Source organism: Podarcis erhardii (assembly GCF_964252035.2).
Source record: "Podarcis erhardii genome assembly, chromosome: 8".
NCBI classification, from domain to species: Eukaryota; Metazoa; Chordata; class Lepidosauria; order Squamata; family Lacertidae; genus Podarcis; species Podarcis erhardii.
The window spans coordinates 14,831,694-14,850,953 of NC_138499.1; the positions used below are offsets into that span (position 1 = coordinate 14,831,694).

The 19,260-nt window shown below is 45.7% G+C and overlaps 1 protein-coding gene across 1 annotated transcript; it reads right to left on the reverse strand.

Moving 5' to 3' along the window:
* Window positions 1–2,440: 2,440 nt before the first annotated feature.
* Window positions 2,441–12,369, reverse strand: FAM83A (family with sequence similarity 83 member A; the record flags this gene model as incomplete). Its single annotated transcript, XM_081874784.1, has 4 exons — window positions 2,441–3,209; window positions 6,324–6,448; window positions 9,286–9,453; window positions 11,887–12,369. 4 exons carry the CDS (start codon window positions 12,367–12,369, stop codon window positions 2,660–2,662), a joined length of 1,326 nt encoding a protein of 441 aa, XP_081730910.1. The 3' UTR covers window positions 2,441–2,659.
* Window positions 12,370–19,260: the final 6,891 nt, after the last annotated feature.

The window sequence follows — 19,260 nt, forward strand, 5'->3', positions numbered from 1 at the left end:
TGGTTGGATGGCACCGTGTATGCCATCCAACTCCTGTACCAAGCTGGTGCCAGACATCTTTGGACCACGTCAGCAAGAAGGAGAGGGAGGTCTTGTCATCTGGGCAGCCCAAGACCTCCATACACACACATGCCCAGGCTTGCACTCCAGGAGGTCACTTCAGTGCTGCTAATGCAGCGGTTTGACTTCACCCCCGGAGGTGCACTCCATTGTCTCTCAAGACAGACAGGTGCCGACAACATATATAGGGTGGAATTCAATGCCGAATGTTCCATCTGAGCAAAAATTTCCAGCTTGCTGGGCAGAAATGTTTCCTGCAAGGTTTTTTTAATTTTGCATACATCCTGAAACATGAAATACAAATGAGCAGATATACATGAAAGCAATATACATGAGGAAGATGCCGTGGATACGTAGCCCCAGCAACCTAAAAGGATACGGCACCAGGGATTGCAGGTTTGAGAGTGGGTAAAACAGATCCTGCGAGTGGGTGTTCTGCCTAAATTAGCATCACTAATACAACAAGGTTCTCTCTCCTTCCCCTCCCCAATGTTTTTTTCCCCTCTCTAGCCCACAGAATAGATGAATACGTAGGGGCAGAAAATGCACCGTCTTCAGGCTAGGTTTTGCGTAAACAAGTCTTAATCCTGCAGCCCTAATTGTATTTACCCAGGAGTAGGACTTCTGAATAAAAAGGCATCTGATTGTATTTACAGTGATCTGGCCTAGTTCACACAGATGTCTAAAGAGGTGCTGAAACGTTTCTCTGGGTTACCAGAGCTGGGGGTGGCTGGGGCCTTTACAAAGCTAACACATTGAGGAGAGGACTAGGTTTAGAAGTCCCTGACAACTGGTTTATAAAGACGGATTATTATTATTTTTTAAATTAAACTGAGGAGCATTCGTTCATTTGATTCTCTCATCATTGATCTGAAGTGGTGCAGTCCATGAGCAGTTCTAAGATTTCATGTGTTCTCCGTGATTGCATCCAATGTTAGTCCTACTCAGAGTAGACCCATTGAAAGTGGTGGGCACAACAAACTTGGATCCGTTAATTTTAAATAGCTCCACTCTGAGTATAACTTAGTAGGATACAAACTTTAGACTTCAAGATTATTTTCAAATGCAATCTTAAGGTCTTGTATTCTTTCTCACACACACATGCACGGAGTTGTTTGTGTGCGCACGAATTTGACCTGTACGCTGATCTTCAGGGTTTGGCAAGAACAAGGTCTACTCTGGGTTTTTTCTTAGGGTGCATTTCTTTCTCCACTGACGAATATGGAGTCTGTTTACATTTAACTGAACTCAGCGTTTGGTTTCACAAACTCCTCAAAATCATGAACTGCATACTCTTCCTGATCAGCTTTCTACTAAAGTGGTACCTCGGTTCTCAAACGTAATCCGTTCCAGGAGACCATTCGAGCTCTGAAATGTTTGGAAACTGAGGCACAAAGGGCTGTCTACAAATTCAATTGAAAAACACCCAGCGGAAGCCGTTCGATTTCTGAGGCGCGTTCAAAAACAGAAACATTTGTCAACGGAGACGTTTGAGAACCGAGGTACCACTGTATAGTTTTAGGATTATTTTTATCCACAACCCCCCACACCCTGGATTTCCATTTCTAAGGCATCTAATGCAATTCTGTGATGTATTTCTCATGTTGCTTAGCCACCCTGGAGATTGTCACTTTTCACCTTAAAGAAAAAAAAGACAACTGAGATTCTCAACCTGTGGAAAGAGCAACCAGGTCACACTTTCGGGCTACTGTCTCGCCGTACTCAAACCATTCACGCTCATCGCGATGAAAAGACTGTGGGATGTAAAAATCAGGTGCAGTCAAACACAACAACAAGGTTGTCTCAGTCCTCCAGCTGGAACTTCCTGCTTTCCAGGACTGAGACGAAACTTCCTAGGTGTAACTTGAGATGGGCATGGCCTCTCAAGAAGTAGAAAGAACCAGAACCACACGCTGGCGACCATCTTGTCTCTCTTGTCTCTATCGATGCCATCTTAACAACAGCACTACTAAGATGCACCCTTAGCTCCAGTCCAAGAGAAGAAAAGGGGAGCTTTCTCCCATAAGGAGATAGTCACCACATTTAAACTATGTTCTAACCTTTTAATTACAGATAGGTAGCCGTGTTGGTCTGCCATAGTCAAAACAAAACAAATTCCTTCCAGTAGCACCTTAAAGACCAACTAAGTCAGTTCTTGGTATGAGCTTTCGTGTGCATGCACGTGTGTATCTGAAGAAGTGTGCATGCACACGAAAGCTCATACCAAGAACTGACTTAGTTGGTCTTTAAGGTGCTACTGGAAGGAAATTGTTTTGTTCTAACCTTTTAAGTCTGCCTTCTGGGAACCTTTGTGTGAACAGATGATTACTTTTGAGTAAACGTTTTATACTTTACCAAATTCTGTGTCTTATTTTAGGAGGAATTAAACGGGGAAAATACCAGGAAATATTTACAGAGACTCTAACGAGTCTGAGCAAGCTATCTGCTCTGCGTGTGTTTTAAAAAAGGGGGAATGTTAACTCTGCTGATTTCGTTGAACTTGTAAAGACAAGTTGGGATAGGATACCTTAGACAATATATCCTCCCCCGCATCCCTAAACATTCCCACAAAGACGGCAAACCCCTGGCCCCAGTCAAGTCATCCAATCAGCTTGGCATTGTGAAGGCACCTCCAGACTGGGTTCATCTGTGCCCTTTTGACATCCTCTTGCCTCATCCTCATAGGCCTGTAGATGTTGACCTTGTTGTAAAGGACCGCCGGCGAGTCGCTGATGTATTGCCTGTGGTAGTAGTTGACCTGGATGCCGTTTGGCTGCGGGTTCATGTAGGTGGTGTAACCGTGGAAAGAGTGGACCCTGCTGAGAGGCGATGGCGACGCCGTGTGGCTGCTGCGGACAGGAGCCTTGGGAGGCTGCCTGCTTCGTGAGCCGCTGTGGTTTGACGGGCAGCTGAAGGGGTCTGACGGGGTGCGGAGGCTGCCCTGGTTGCTGCTGTTGGTGAGGCTGCCTTGGGTGGCTGCCGTGCTCTTGTTGAGCAGGAAGAGGGACGTGTGTGACGGAGGTCTCAACCCAGCCACAGGCTTGGAGAGGGCGTAGAGGTGCCGGAACTCCTCGTCAAACAGCTCCACCACTTGGCCCGTGAACTTCGAGAGGAAGTTGCGGTGGACTTGGCCGCACAACCACGTGAAGCTGGGAGGCAAGAGGAGGTGGGTGTTTGGGTGTGAAGCGGGGGAAAGATGGGGAAAATATCCAGGTTAACAACTTGGAAAGGCATAGTAATAATAATTATTATTATTTATACCCCGCTCATCTGGCTGGGTTTCCCCAGCCACTCTGGCAGCTCCCAACAGAATATTAAAAACATGATAAAACATCAAACATTAAAAACTTCCCTAAACAGGGCTGCCTTCAGATGTCTTCTAAAAGTCAGATACAGTCATGCCTCATGTTACATCTGTTTCATGTTACGTTCTTTCAGGTTACGTCCCGCGGCGTCCCGGAAGTACCGGAAAGGGTTACTTCCAGGTTTTGCCACTCGTGCATGCGCAGAAGCGCAAAAAGTGGCGAATGGCAACCCGCGCATGCACAGATGTGCCGCTGCGGGTTGCGTTCTTTTCATGTTGTTAACGGGCCTCCGGAACGGATCCCATTCACAACCAGAGGTACCACTGTAGTTGTTTATTCCTTAACATTTGATGGGAGGGCGTTCCACAGGGCCGGCGCCACTACCGATAAGGCCCTCTGTCAGGTTCCCTGTAACCTCACTTCTCGCAGTGAGGGAACAGCCAGAAGACCCTCGGAGCTGGACCTCAGTGTCTGGGCAGAATGATGGGGGTGGAGAAGCTCTTTCAGGCATACTGGGCCGTTGTCATTTAGGGTTTTACAGGTCAATACCAACACTTTAGGGACACGAGTGGCGCTGTGGGTTAAACCACAGAGACTAGGGCTTGCCAATCAGAAAGTCGGCAGTTCGAATCCCCATGATGGGGTGAGCTCCCGGTGTTTGGTCCCTGCTCCTGCCAACCTAGCAGTTCGAAAGCATGTCAAAGTGCAAGTAGATAAACAGGTACCGCTCCGGCGGGAAGATAAACGGCATTTCCGTGCGCTGCTCTCGTTCGCCAAAAGCAACTTAGTCATGCTGGCCACATGACACAAAAGCTGTATGCCGGCTCCCTCGGCCAATAAAGCGAGATGAGCGCCACAACCCCAGAGTCGGCCACAACTGGACCTAATGGTCAGGGGTCCCTTTACCTTACCAACACTTTAATGGTCAGCACCAACACATAGCCTCTTCTACACATAACTCAAGGGACTGATGTGGACTTAAGAACGTAAGCCCATCTAGTTCAGCATTCTACCCTCACCGTGGCCAACCAAATGCCTGTAGGAAAGCGGTCAAGTCATAGACTCATAGATTTGGGAGGGACCACAAGGTTCATCTTGTCCAACCCACTGAAATGCAGGAATTTTTTGCCCAAGGCGAGGCTTGAACCCACGTCCCTGAGATCAAGAGTCTCGTGCTCTACTGGTTGAGCTAGCCCAGGCTATATAAGAAAAAGTGTTTTGACTTGCAATTTTACTAAAGAAGTTCCATGTGTCCAGGTTTTCTTCTTGTTGAGCAACTGGGTGGAAAATGGCTTGCATGGGTTTATAAAAGTTGCTTTCCTTACCCCCTCTGCAAGTAAAACTGGCTAGAATTGTAAGGGATCTGGAATATCCCCAAGAACTTGAGGTTTTTTTCGCCTGCTTCCCATCCCCTAACCGGCTCTGCCCATTCTTAACCAAAGGAGGAAAATCCCGATTTCAGCTTGTTTTCTTACTGTCACCAGCTGTTTTTCAACATGCACCGTTTGGGGGCTTGAGGGGAGATTTTAGGTTTCTGCATAATTTAGCTTTGCATAGCTAAAACACAGGCAGGTGTGCCAGATATTGCTTAATGCCGCATATCAATGTCATGACGAGGCAGATGCATTTGTGTGTGTTTGTAAGAAAATTAATTGGGTGTGAAGATCTCTTCTAGCCCAAAGCTAGCATAGTTCTATTTAAAGTTGGTTTCTGGGGAAAAGAAGAACCAGCATAAGGCGGGACTTTGTTTTGGAGAGCACACCTCTAAATCACGCTCCTCAATCCCCTATGATTGCAAGCAGTGATGATGATGATGATGATGATGATGATGATTGGTGCTCACTGGTACAGAGTACCAGTACCTCTCTCATTTTTATCAATATATGAGTACTGGCACTGCATTATTATTATTTTACCCCAAAAAAGCAGTGATTGCAAAAGTTCAGGCACAAACAATGACACCTGTATGAAGGCTGTCGGAACACTGGGTTAACTGTTCAAATTTAATACTGTATGATGTTAAACAGCAGTAGTGATGTATGAAAGTGAAAGCTGGACCATAAAGAAGGCTGATCACTGAAGAATTGATGCTTTTGAATTATGGTGCTGGAGGAGACTCTTGAGAGTCCCATGGACTGCAAGAAGATCAAACCTCTCCATTCTGAAGGAAATCAGCCCTGAGTGCTCACTGGAAGGACAGATCCTGAAGCTGAGGCTCCAAGACTTTGGCCACCTCATGAGAAGAGAAGACTCCCTGGAAAAGACCCTGATGTTGGGAAAGATGGAGGGCACAAGGAGAAGGGGACGGCAGAGGACGAGATGGTTGGACAGTGTTCTCGAAGCTACCAGCATGAGTTTGACCAAACTGCGGGAGGCAGTGGAAGACAGGAGTGCCTGGCGTACTCTGTTCCATGGGGTCACAAAGAGTCGGACACGACTAAACGACTAAACAACGTGTTAAACTTGTCTTTGTGCTGTTGCTTCAAGTATGCATTTAGGAATATGATGGGGCTACTTGTTTGATATAGCATATGCTTTTTGGTGGGGGCTCTCCTGAAAGGTTGCCCATGAAGTGGTCTGAAAACTGTTGTCATGATTAAAATGCATCTTGTAACTTCAAACATTATTTTAGTAAGTTGGCAACCCAAATACGCAGAAGCACTCCGGCCAACTTGTGCATTTGGCAGCCTAGTAAGTTAATCTTTTTATTAGAGATATTTATGCTAGTGATATAGTCACATAGAAGATTTTTTTTTAAAAAATGTATATAGCAGCAAGGGAGGTGTAGTAACCTGGCAGCTGTTGCTGCTGCTCATCTGCTTAAATTGTTCCTCTCACCAGCCAAGCAGCGCAAATGAACTGTCAAGTTCTTCTTTCCTACAAGCTTCAGCACAGAAGACAGCTGTGAGCACAACCCTCTCTTGCAACGGGGTGAATGGATGTAGCAGGTGAGCTTACCTGTACGATCCAGACAGAACGTATCTCCAGTCTGAGATGATGAATTTTTCTTGGATTTGCCCGGAGAATTTCCGGCCCGATTTGGCACAGTAAACCTCCCCTGTGACGCTCCGCACGGAAATATTCTGGGAAGTTATCAAAAAATGCTACAAGTTAGTCACAATCTCTCGGCCTGACCTACCACACAGGGTTGTTGTGTGGTTAAAATGATGCAAAGCCATCAGCTCCTTGGAGGAAAATATTGACATATAAAATATTGATGGTTATTGTGCATCTCACGAATCAGACTAAAGTCCACAAAAACTTATGACTTTTTTAAAAAAAATTGTTAAGGTGCCACAAGATTCTTGGTTGGTTTTGCTACAAAAGGACTAGAGTGTCTGTTTCTCTGGAAGGTGTTATTAATTGTTTTTCATTATTTATTTGTGCTCTTCTATAGTTACTTGTAAATAATACCACTTGCATTCTGATGCACTTCTGAGTTCCACTAGAAACCTACCCCATTCTGGCCAGAGAATTACGAAAGTATGTGGAGCCCTCAGATATTTTCCAAATTGCTTTCCCCGTTGCCTCTGCTACCTCACTACCGTCCATCTCCCCGACAAATCTGACGTTCCTTCAGGTGTACGAAGGTGAAATTCTAGCTCCCGACACTTTATCCTTCAAGTGGGATATGCAGCAAAATGTCGGGTCATCCCAGGCTTTCGGCACATATATGATGGGTTTGTAATATAAGGTAAAGGTAAAGGGACCCCTGACCATTAGGTCCAGTTGTGGCCGACTGGGGTTGCAGCGCTCATCTTGCCTTATTGGCCGAGGGAGCCGGCATGCAGCTTCCGGGTCATGTGGCCAGCATGACTAAGCCACTTCTGGCGAACCAGAGCAGTGCACGGAAATGCCGTTTACCTTCCCGCCGGAGCAGTACCTATTTATCTCCTTGCACTGGAGTGCTTTCGAACTGCTAGGTTGGCAGGTGCAGGGACTGAGCAACGAGAGCTCACCCCATCGCGGGGGATTCGAACCACCGACCTTCTGATCGGCAAGTCCTAGGCTCTGTGGTTTAACCTACAGCGCCACCCGCGTCCCTAATATAAGGTACAAGCATCTAATATGAAGCTTGACAGTTGCGGGCTGGAAATCTCTCCGTACGGTCCACTTCTGCCATAAACCCTTCTCAAGGGTTTGTTTCTCCCCCACGTTAAGCACAAGTGGGAACCAGGGGTACAGAATGTTGCTGATGCAGATTGATCTATTCACTAGCCAAATTCCCTGACATATTATCTCCTTGCTCCCACAAAAACAGACAACCCAAGAGCTGACGGTTTGCCATCCTTTAATCCAGGCGTGGTTTACTCCCAAGGCCCACCCAACCCAGCAATTGTGCCAATAATCCAAAAACTGGAGGGGGGAGCCATGTATCTTTATTGCCCCCTCCTAGTCAGCAGATGGGTCACTCGATGAGCAGCAGTTGATCTTGGCAGCCTCGTGTCCTGTTTGTATCTGCGTGGCATGTTTTGTGCCAAGGTCCACACCTGCTTTGGGTCACACCCACTGTGGGTATGTTCCTTCAGCTCTGAGGGTTGGCCAAGGGTGAACCGCAGCCCTTCAGCCGAAGGAAGATTAGACAGCATTGTGATGATCCCATCAAAAGAATCTGCTACCTTGAATTGGCCACGTCATCAAATATAGGACCAGCCCTAACTACAACCAGATACCCAGAGGAAGACTATAAGCAGGACCAGAGCTCAAGAGGGTTTTCCCCTCCTGTGGTTTCTATCAGCTGGTGATCAGAAGTGTACTGTCTCATGACTGGCTGATGGGCACTAGCTTGGATAGCATAGTTCTGTTTTAAAGTTGGTTTCTGGGGGAAACAGAACCAGCATAAGGCAGGACTTTGGTTTTGGAGAGTACACCTTCAAGAAGTGTACTGTCTCTGACAGCAGAGGTAGAACAAAGCCATGTCAGTATCAAGCCACCAGGGTTGGCAACCACCGATAGTCTCAGGGCAGATCTGCACCATACCTTTAAAGAACATAAAGGTAAAGGTAAAGGGACCCCTGATCATTAGGTCCAGTCTTGGCCGACTCTGGGGTTGCGGCGCTCATCTCGCTTTATTGGCCGAGGGAGCTGGTGTACAGCTTCCGGGTCATGTGGCCAGCATGACTAAGCCGCTTCTGGCGAACCAGAGCGTCGCACGGAAACACCGTTTACCTTCCCGCCAGAACGGTACCTATTTATCTACTTGCACTTTGACGTTCTTTCGAACTGCTAGGTGGGTAGGAGCTGGGACTGAGCAACGGGAGCTCACCCTATTGCGGGGATTCGAACCGCCGACCTTCTGATCGGCAAGCTCTAGTCTCTGTGGTTTAACCCACAGTGCCACCCGCATCCCTTTTAAAGCACATAGAATTGTTGAATTGGAAGGAACCTCAAGGATCATCTAGTCCAACCCCCTGCAATGCAGGAATCTCAACCAAATATCTCCGCCAGGTAGACATTCAACCTCCGTCAAAAAACCTCCGATGAAGTCCACAACCTACTGAGGGAGTCCGTTCGACTGTCAAACAGCTCTTACTGTCAGAAAGGTCTGCCAGCACATGGCAACCCCCAGAGAATCCTCGGAACTGCAGTTTGCTAAGGGTGCTGGGAATTGTAGTTCCGTGAGGGGGAAAACTGTGGTTCCCAGGATTATTTGGCTTTAAACATGTGTTTTTAAAAGCATGGTGTGGATCTGCACTGATTCTCCATGAATTGGAAGAAAAAAAAGTCCTCTTTTAAAGACATCTAAGCTGGCGGCCGTCAGAAAACAATGAGGGCGAGGTTCCCCCCCCCCCACTCCTTTACTTAAAACAAGCTAAGCCAAGACAACACACATGCACCAAAACAACCTTTCTATCGCTGTGTTTTGATTCAAGCTGGTTGGGGCTTTGGGAGAAGGATGGACAAGAGACTGCAATAGTACCTTGAAGTGACCTTCGGCCACATGGAGCTTGTCGCACATTTCGGTGAAGAGCTTTAGGTTGCTGTGGTCGAGCAGCAGGTAGACAAACACTCTCCGCTTGTTTGCGGCTTCCAAGACATCGCAGAATATCTCGGTGTCAGTGAACACATCCATCAGGATAGCCAGGACCTGGGATGGGGTCCAGAAGGAGGAAGGGAGGGAGGCAGATGAAGGCCAAGCCAAAATACACTCTGAGGACCTGGGAACGTCGTACCTGCCAAGCAGACCGGTGGCAGTATAGTGGTACCTTGGTTCTGGAAGTCCGTTCCAAAACCAAAGCATTCCAAAGCCAAGGCACGCTTTCCCATAGAAAGTAATGCAAAATGAATTTTACTATCTAAGAAGACCATTGATGCATAAAACGAAAGCAATAAGCAATGTACTGCAGTCACACAAGCAATCAATCAGTAGCTGAACTGGGTTCCGCACACTCACACAAAAAAGAGCCACAAAAAACAAAAACGTAAATTAAATAAATAGCAAAAACAGACAGACCTCAGCGTAACACTCAAAATGGAAGTGTGGCACTCAGATCGGAAGCATAACACTCAAAACAAGAGCACGCTCGGCTTTCAGAAAAAGTTCGCAAACCGGAACACTTATTTCTGGGTTTGCAGTGTTTGGGTTCCAAGTTGTTTGAGTACCAAGGCACCAGTGTATTTATTCAGAACTTGCTGAGCATTCAAAGCAAGCTTTAACTCAGCCATCCTCCCAGCAGCCCTGCAAAGTAGGTCGATATTGTAAGTCCAAGCCCCTGCGGATAGTGTTCTGCTTAAATCGCAGAGGCCAGAGATGGCAAAGGATCGCCCCCCTCTTTTTCCATCCGTATGGGTGCCGCTGTAAACTCAAAGAAGCACATGAAACCAAAACCCATGGCTTGAATGGGTATCATAAAGCACATACTGGGCACTGTAGGGTCTTCTGGGAGGTGTAACTCTGTGATGTGATCTACAACTCCCATAATTATTGGATGGAAATAACGTGCTCTGGATGTGCTTCAAAGGTATCATGTGTATTCTCGGGAATCCTTGCAAAATGCTGTAGTAGAGAATGCTCCCCCCACCGCCCTTCTAGCTAGCTCCTGAAAAGGCAAATACCAGGTCCTTCCCTGCCAAAAGGAAGCTCTGTATTCATTCGGGTTAAAATGTAAGAGGAGATAACCATAAATCTGAAAGGTTTTCTCAAAGATTATCGTCGTGCGTCCCCTCTGGCCACATATTAAGCAAGGAGGGATGGGGACTTCGCTGCTGCCATGCAAACGGAGCACACCGTAGTTCAGAGGTAGAGCGTCTGCCTTGCAGCTGAAGGTCTGAAATTCAATCCCCAACATCTCTAGGTACAGCTGGGACCATCCCCTCCCTTAAACCGTGGAGAGCTTCTGCCCATCAGTGTAGACAATGATTCAGTTTAAGGTTCTTTCTATATACAATACGATAATCTTTATTGTCAGTGTCCCATACAGAACAACGAAATTGAAAAATCTACACCAGACATTCAAAAACCAACATGCCTGCTATCCCAGCCTGGTTAACCCCCTAAAAAATCTGATACCCCATAATTAAATACAATATACTCCCATAGAGCATAGCTGTCAACGTTTCCCTTTTTTAAGGGAAATTCCCTTATTCCAAATAGGATTCCTCGCAAGAAAAGGGAAAAATTGACAGCTATGCCATAGAGACTACCTTACACTGCGTTTAAAACCAAAATCGCATTTGGATAGAAACTGTTTCTCAGGCAGCTAGTCTTGGTCTTTATAACCCTGTACCTTCTTCCAGAAGGCAGAAGCTGAAAGAGATCATTTCCAGGGTGCGCACTATCCTGCGCTATCTCTGCAGCTTTCTTATGACACCTGGAAGCATAGATTTGATCCAAGGTGGGAAGAGTACACCCAATTATTCTTTCCACAGTCTTTACAACCTTGGACAGCATTATTTTTCCCCTGACCATGCAGCTCCCAAACCACACACAGGGACCATAAGTTAATATCCCAAATGACCTGCAGCACTGCAGAGGGTACAATGTCCACTGTGCTGCTGACATGTTGTGCTCATAAAAATTGTAAAGTTAGAAGGGACCCTGAGGGTCATCTAGTCCAACCCCCTGCAATGCAGGATTCTTTCGCCCAACATGGGGCTCAAACCCACAGCCCTGAGATTAAGAGCCTCGTGCTCTACCGACTGAGCTATCTGCTGTCCTTCTCACCACATCAAGAAACCATACAATAGCTCTGGACTCTGACACAGCTTCTGGCTAATTTATTATTATTTCGTTTGGCTCATTTAATGTTTTATTATTGCATTCCTATCCCACCTTTCCTCCGAGATGGCATACATGGCTCTCCCTTTCTCCATATCATCTTCCCAACAACCCTACCAGACAACTTGGGCTTAGAGTTAGTGGCTGACCCAAATTCACCCAGTGAGCTTCACAGCTTGAGTGCACCTTTGAACCCTGGTCTCTTGCCTGGCCACCACAGCCCTTGATCCTTGCCTCTCCAGGCCTAGCCTGCCTGCATATTGAAGCTCGCCCATTTGCCCACCCAAATCCCACCCGCCATACCTGACTGGTCTTGTTGATACAGCGGCGTATGAGGTCCCGGATATTGCTGTTCTTATCCGTCTGGAAATACACTGTGGCGCTGGACTTCTCCTTCAGGTAGGGCTTCTCGGACGCACTCCATGTGTGGAGAAGAGCTGGTTCGCTGCTCTCTGAGACGAGAGGGAAGTACGTCCCTGACTGGAGGGACCTGGAGTCATTATTCTGCCTCGGCCCGGCTTCGCCATCGGGGTGCGTGTCGCTGGCGTAGTAAGGCTCCCTCGCATTCCTCTTGATGTACTGAGCTTCCACTGTGGACAAGAAGTCCACTTCTCCTTCTTCGTCCAAGGCCTTGAGATAAGACTGGAGCCCACCATCTAAGAGGGCGTCCGTGGCCAGCCGGACACTTTCGTTGTGACTGAAATCCAGTTTCGCCAACCGGAAGGACCAGTTTTTGACGTCCTCCAGCCGCCTCCGGATCTTGCCCATGTGTCTTGATCGATTCATGGTTCTTCACTAGGCCCATGCGCTCGAACAGAGGGCTGGATCCGGTCTGGCCTGGCGTGGTACTGGCTTAGGCAAACAACAGCAACACACCACTTGCAAGCTGCGTAGGGTCCCACATCCAACATCTGGAGGTGCCGGGTTGCAAACTCTCTTTTGTCAAGAGCATAATTTGTTAGCGAAGAAACCCACAAACCCTCAGCGCCTAAGGCGAATTGTCCTAACCACCCCTCTTCTCGATTCCACAGTGCGGGTGTTTCTCTAAAGAGAAGAAGTCGAGCAAGCTTAGCAGATGCACTTCAGTAACAATTATGCTCCAGGTGTCCCAAGCTGATGAGTTTGCTCATCTGAGAAAGCTACACCTTCTCCTCAGGGCCCAAGAAAGTGGGTGGTGGGTGGACCAAGAAAGAAAGGGGGGGGGGGAGAGAACCACAACCCACCAGATGCTCATTATCCAATTATGATTTCATCAACTGATTTCCTTTTCTCCTGTCATTCAGTCAGGCAAGGCAAGGCAGAGCTCAGGTAACATTGGAATAGCTCAGTCTTGACAGACACCTACAGATTTAAAGAGGTGTGGTGAAGGTCATGTTTAGTCCAGCTCCCTTGCAAGATGTTCACAGCTAGCGAATCACCAAGGGATGTGGAAACTTGTTTCCTGAAAAGTTTGAAGACCCCTCACTGCCTTCTCGATTCATCCAGTGTTTGCCTTTCTGCTCTTCAGATGTGTTGGACCATAACAGCTCGCTCAGTCAGCATAACCAATTGCCAGGGATCCAACAGTAATGTCATCCAAAATATCTGGAGGGCACCAGTTTGGGGACAGCCAGACTAAATCACTGAAGGTTGCAAGTTTATTCCACACATACCCATGTCTGCATAAAAGCTTGGTATTAAGGTTACAGGGGATCTGGTTTGATTTTATTTTTTAAACCAGGTTATACCACATGGAAGGGACACGGGTGGTGCTGTGGGTTAAACCACAGAGCATAGGACTTGCCGATCAGAAGGTCGGCGGTTCGAGTCCCCGCGACAGGGTGAGCTCCTGTTGCTTGGTCCCTGCTCCTGCCAACCTAGCAGTTTGAAAGCACGTCAAAGTGCAAGTAGATAAACAGGTACCGCTCCGGCGGGAAGGTAAACGGCGTTTCCGTGCGCTGCTCTGGTCACCAGAAGCGGCTTAGTCATGTTGGCCACATGACCCAGAAGTGGTACACTGGCTCCCTCGGCCAATAAAGCGAGATGAGCGCCGCAACCCCAGAGTCGGCCACGACTGGACCTAATGGTCAGGGGTCCCTTTACCTTTACCTTTATGGAGGGATAAAACTATAGGAAAATGTGTCTATTCTCTAATGAAGAGCATTTATGTTTGACATATGTCAGTAGTTTATTGTTATTGTAATTAATAGCAACACGGGGGTGGGCTTTGCAGGCCAATTTTAAACAGGAAAGGCATTTAGCAATTCTAATTATCACAGCCTGCTGTAAACCGTTGAGCAGAAAGTCCCAGTGCAGAAGTATATGTGAGGAGCAATATACAAAGATCCTTTCCCTGCCATTTTCAGTCATGCACCAGCCTTTAAGGTCCAGTTAGTTAACTTGACATTAATGAACCACAGTTTTGCCCTCAACATCTGCTTGCAGCTGCACCAGGAACAACAAAAAAAGCAATTAGCCAGCAACCTGCTAAAGGCAATTACATGGGAGAGAGTCATTTGGCATCGTTAACTGGACGGGTAAATAGTGGCCTGTCGGCTCGTATCAGACCAGCTGAAATGTGAAAGTGTATGACATATGCCTAAATTACTGGGGCCTTTTCTTGTTTGGTCTTTTAAAATGCTTTTGTATTATGCAGGCTGTATTATCATGCATTGCTCAGCAATGAAAAGCCATAAGTAGATATGAATTTCTAGGTGTGCTCCCGCATTTCCTACACCTAAGAGGAGCCTGGAAGGCAAATATTCAAATGCTAAATATTTTCCCAGCATGGAAAGGCAGGGGTGGAAATGCTTTGCCTGTTCAATTGCTGTCTGTAATGCAGCTGTTGAAGGAAAGCCTAGAGGCTCTGTCTGTGATAAATACATAGAAATGCTTCGAAGGTTGCAAACCTATTGGAAAAAAGACATGAGACTAGAAAGCTGCTGTGTTAGCAAATGCTTCTCCCCACCCCCAGCTGCATAGAAAATGGAATTTTGTCCTGAAGAAGAACGAAAAGTTGAGTGTGTGGAAATGGTCGACAATAGTACAATGCTAACTTAGTTTCAGTAGGGACGCGGGTGGCGCTGTGGGTAAAACCTCAGCGCCTAGAACTTGCCGATCAGAAGGTCAGCGGTTCGAATCCCCGCGGCGGGGTGCGCTCCCGCTGCTCGGTCTCAGCGCCTGCCAACCTAGCAGTTCGAAAGCACCCCTGGGTGCAAGTAGATAAATAGGGACCGCTTACTAGCGGGAAGGTAAACGGCATTTCCGTGTGCTGCGCTGGCTCGCCAGACGCAGCTTGTCACGTTGGCCACGTGACCCGGAAGTGTCTGCGGACAGCGCTGGCCCCCCGGCCTCTTAAGTGAGATGGGCGCACAACCCTAGAGTTGGACACGACTGGCCCGTACGGGCAGCGGTACCTTTACTTTTACCTTAACTTAGTTTCAGTACAACATAAATAATACAAAATAATCAATAAATCACCAATGAAGCAATTTCAGTCTATAAGACACTGCTAACAAAGCAGCAATTAAAAAAATAAGCTAAACATCACAATTAAAGCAAATATCATATTAACTAATCAATACAGCATTGATAATCTTTTAAACAATTTTAACGTTAGTAAAACAGCAGCAACAACAAAAACTCAGCACTGTTATAAACAGGCTCTCCACACACACCCTGACCCATAATCTTTCCCCTGATGGAGCTCTGAGTTCAGGAACATTTGAATTCCCCCTTCCCTTGCTTGAAGGTCTGGGGGTGGTCCTTTTCCAATTAGAGTCACCAGGATCGGATTTAGGTTTGATGAGGCCCTAAGCTACTGAAGGGAATGGGGCCCTTTATATGTCCAGCTGTCCTTTGTCAAGAACAAATCGTTGCTGTTTTTTGTGTTGAATATATGCTATATGGTAATTTATGGACCTAATAGATATCTAAAGCCATTTGCGCATGTTGCCATGCAACCAGTCCATGCAGAATGTAGGCACCCTATGTATAGAAATGAGCAAACCAGTGATATTTTAGGGAGCAGGCGGGGCCCATTACTTACATCATAGGCGCCTACACAACACAAAACACTGTTGCTGTATGTAGGTTTTATTTTATTTGTTTTTTATCTTATATTTTGGAAATGTACATCCAGTTTTTCCCCCTTTAAATTTTTTTGGGGCCCCCAAGAGAGTGGGGCCCTAAGCTATAGCTTATTTAGTTATACATAAATCCAGCACTGAGTGTCCCCCACAGATCCTACAAAAGCTTTTCAAAAGTTCCTCTCAGCATTAATGCATTAACGGCCAGCAGCCATTAATAATAATTGCTGGTATATTATTGCTGATGTAGTTATATTAAGTTTCTATCCTAGCCCTTCTTCCCAAAGGAACAAAAAAATTAAAAATGCAATTAAACAAAAACGAAATTTAAAAATGCAATTACCCCCTCCCCCTTAATTTTTAAAACATTAAGGACATATGAAGCCACGCAAATCATTGAGATCTTCTGAAAGCATTTGACATAATTGGATAGTGGAATCATTTTTCTCTCTCTTGCATATATCCTACAAGAACTGGGCTCCTTCCACTATGCATTCAGAACCAGCAAAATAAAATATTCCACACAAGGTGCAAGTCGCTCATTCTCACAAGGTATGTAGCTGACTTTAAAAGGGAGGAGGGGGAGGCGAAGAGCAAAGCCGTGGAAGAGAAGGTTGTCTCTGATTCTTGGCTCAATGGAGCCTCCCGCTCAGGAGCAGTCTACCTCCGGGTTCCAATGGGAGGGAGGACAAGCACGTCTTGGCTCATGGACTCCCTGGCAGCTTCTGGTCATGGATACAAAGCCATTAGGTATGCTGACATGACCTTGCCGACAAAGGTCTGTACGGTTAAAGCTCTGGTTTTCCCAGTAGTGATGGATGGAAGTGAGAGCTGGACCATAAAGAAGGCTGATCGCCGAAGAATTGATGCTTTTGAATTCTCGTGCTGGAGGAGACTCTTGAGAGTCCCATGGACTGCAAGAAGATCAAATCTATCCAATCTGTGTTTTTTAAAAAAATGATATTTATTACTTTTAAAACTTACAAAAAAGAAGAAAAAGAAAAAAGGAACAAAAGGAACAATACAATATAGACAATACAAAACACAACCTTAACACCTAAACACAATAAACAAAACAAAACAAAAACAATTTAAAAACACACATCATACCTTTACCATAATCTATCTTTCATTCCCTTGTTTCATTGACCTCCTCTCACCTCCCTTTTTGTATTCCACTTCTATAAGTTATCTCAGCAACTCCTTTGTCTTAAAATATTTTTAATCTTATTTCCCATTAAAACTAATATACCTATTTACACTTAACCTCTTAAAACATTTCCACTAAGGCCATAAAATTTCATTCCAAGATTTTTCTATCCCTCATTAAATTCAAAGCTATCCATTCTGAAGGAAATCAGCCCTGAGTGCTCACTGGAAGGACAGATCCTGAAGCTGAAGCTCCAGTACTTTGGCCACCTCATGAGAAGAGAAGACTCCCTGGAAAAGACCCTGATGTTGGGAAAGATGGAGGGCACAAGGAGAAGGGGACGACAGAGGACGAGATGGTGGGACAGTGTTCTCGAAGGTACCAGCATGAGTTTGACCAAACTGCGGGAGGCAGTGGGAGACAGAAGTGCCTGGCGTGCTCTGGTCCATGGGGTCATGAAGAGTTGGACACAACTAAACAAAACAAAAAATTCCTTCCAGTAGCACCTTAAAGACCAACTAAGTTAGTTCTAGGTATGAGCTTTTGTGTGCATACACACTTCTTCAGATACACTGAAACAGAAGTCACAGACCCTTCTATATAGTGAGAAGGTGGGGAGGGGTATTACTCAGAAGGGTGGTGGGAATGGGTGATTGGCAGATAGCTGTGATGAGCCTGTTGACGACTCTTAACGACTGCAATAGGTCTTACAGGAAAAAGCAAGGGGTGAGTTGCAATTTAAGTTTGGTAATAAGTTGCAATTTAAGTTTGGTAATAAGTTGAAAAATGGCTTTGTCATGTATAATGAGATAAGAATCCAAGGTCTTTGTTCAGACCAGGTCTCTCCATGGTTTTAAGTTTGGTAATAAGTTGCAATTCAGCAGCTTCTCTTTCCAGTCTGTTTCTGAAATTCCTTTGTAATAGAACAGCTACTTTGAGATCATACCTAGAACTAACTTAGTTGGTCTTTAAGGTGCTACTGGAAGGAATTTTTTGTTTTGACTATGGCAGACCAACACGGCTACCTATCTGTAACTCCGACTAAACAACAACAGCATGCTCCTTTGCAGATCTGCCTGATCTGAAACTGTTTTTTTGCTAAGCATCGATTTGAAGCAGCAAGGGATTGGCAGCGCTTTTGCACATAATGCATTTGTTCATTTCAGGGCCATCCTTTTAATTTTGCATTTTATTGTATCCGAAACCAGTGGGGGGAGAGAGAAAGGTTTTGGGCTGGGAAGGGAGAGAATGCTACTCTTCATAGCTTCCAAAGATCAGGAGCTGCAAACCTCACCGTTCCCGCCCCTCCCCACCTTACAGGATCAGCTGACGTCGAGGGTGTTTCCCCGTTTCACATGGAGATTTGCAGCAGCACCGCTCCGAGCGCCTCGTTAGCGCAGTAGGCAGCGCGTCAGTCTCATAATCTGAAGGTCGTGAGTTCGAGCCTCACACGGGGCAAAGGCGGCACTTTTTTCTGAACCCTTAAAAACACACACACAAAACCCCAACTCTTGCAACGCTTTCGTTGCAGCACTTTGCCCCCCGAATTTCCTTTTCTAGGGTTGCCCGTGAAGCTCCTCGCCTGCATCAAAACTGACCTAGATTGCACGGTATCCAAACTACAGGGGCGGAAATCCAAGCAAACTGCTTGGGCGGTTTTGCGAGAGCATGTCTTTTTTTCAATCGTTTATTTAATCAGCTCGCATTGGGTTGGATCCCTGCAAAGCCGGATCCTGGGCACGTGCACGGAAGAAGTAAATCCCACTGAGTTCAATGGGACTCCCCAGAAAGTATTCATTATGGAGGATGCATTTAAAATCGAAGTTTGCAGCCCCTCTGCTTACTTCCGAGTAGACATGTGCAGGATCCTCTCTTGCAATATGTCAGCCGCTTTATGCATGCTCACTCAAAAGCAGGGTGGATTTGATTTAAATCAAATCGATTTAAATCACTAGTCAGTAAGGCTTGATTTAAATCTTTTTTTTTTTTCTACAGAAAGACTCCTCCTTGCTGGTCTGATCTGAATATTTACAACCAGATGAAGGTTTCATTTTTGGAATAATAAATTTTCAAAGTCGTTTTTACAGTTATATCAAAAATTACTGATTTGGTTATACTATTAGAAATACATACAGATAATTATGAAATTATGGTGAGGTTTAAGAAGTTAACTGCTTATATTTGGACAACTTTTCTGCTGTACTTTATTGGAAAGAGAAAAAAAACATTTCATTAATAACAATTTGAACAACTTATTTAACTAAAACAGTAACATTATAGCATATGTATCCATGTTTGTTAACTGATGTGGTTAAACAATTTTTTAAAAGGTTTTTTTTAAAAAAACCTTAGACTGAATTAGCACACATGAAAAACTTAAAACAAATCCTTATTTACTGATGAATAGCCTTTGGACTATAATGTAACTTAAACAGAAAACGATCTTTAGGAAGATTTTCC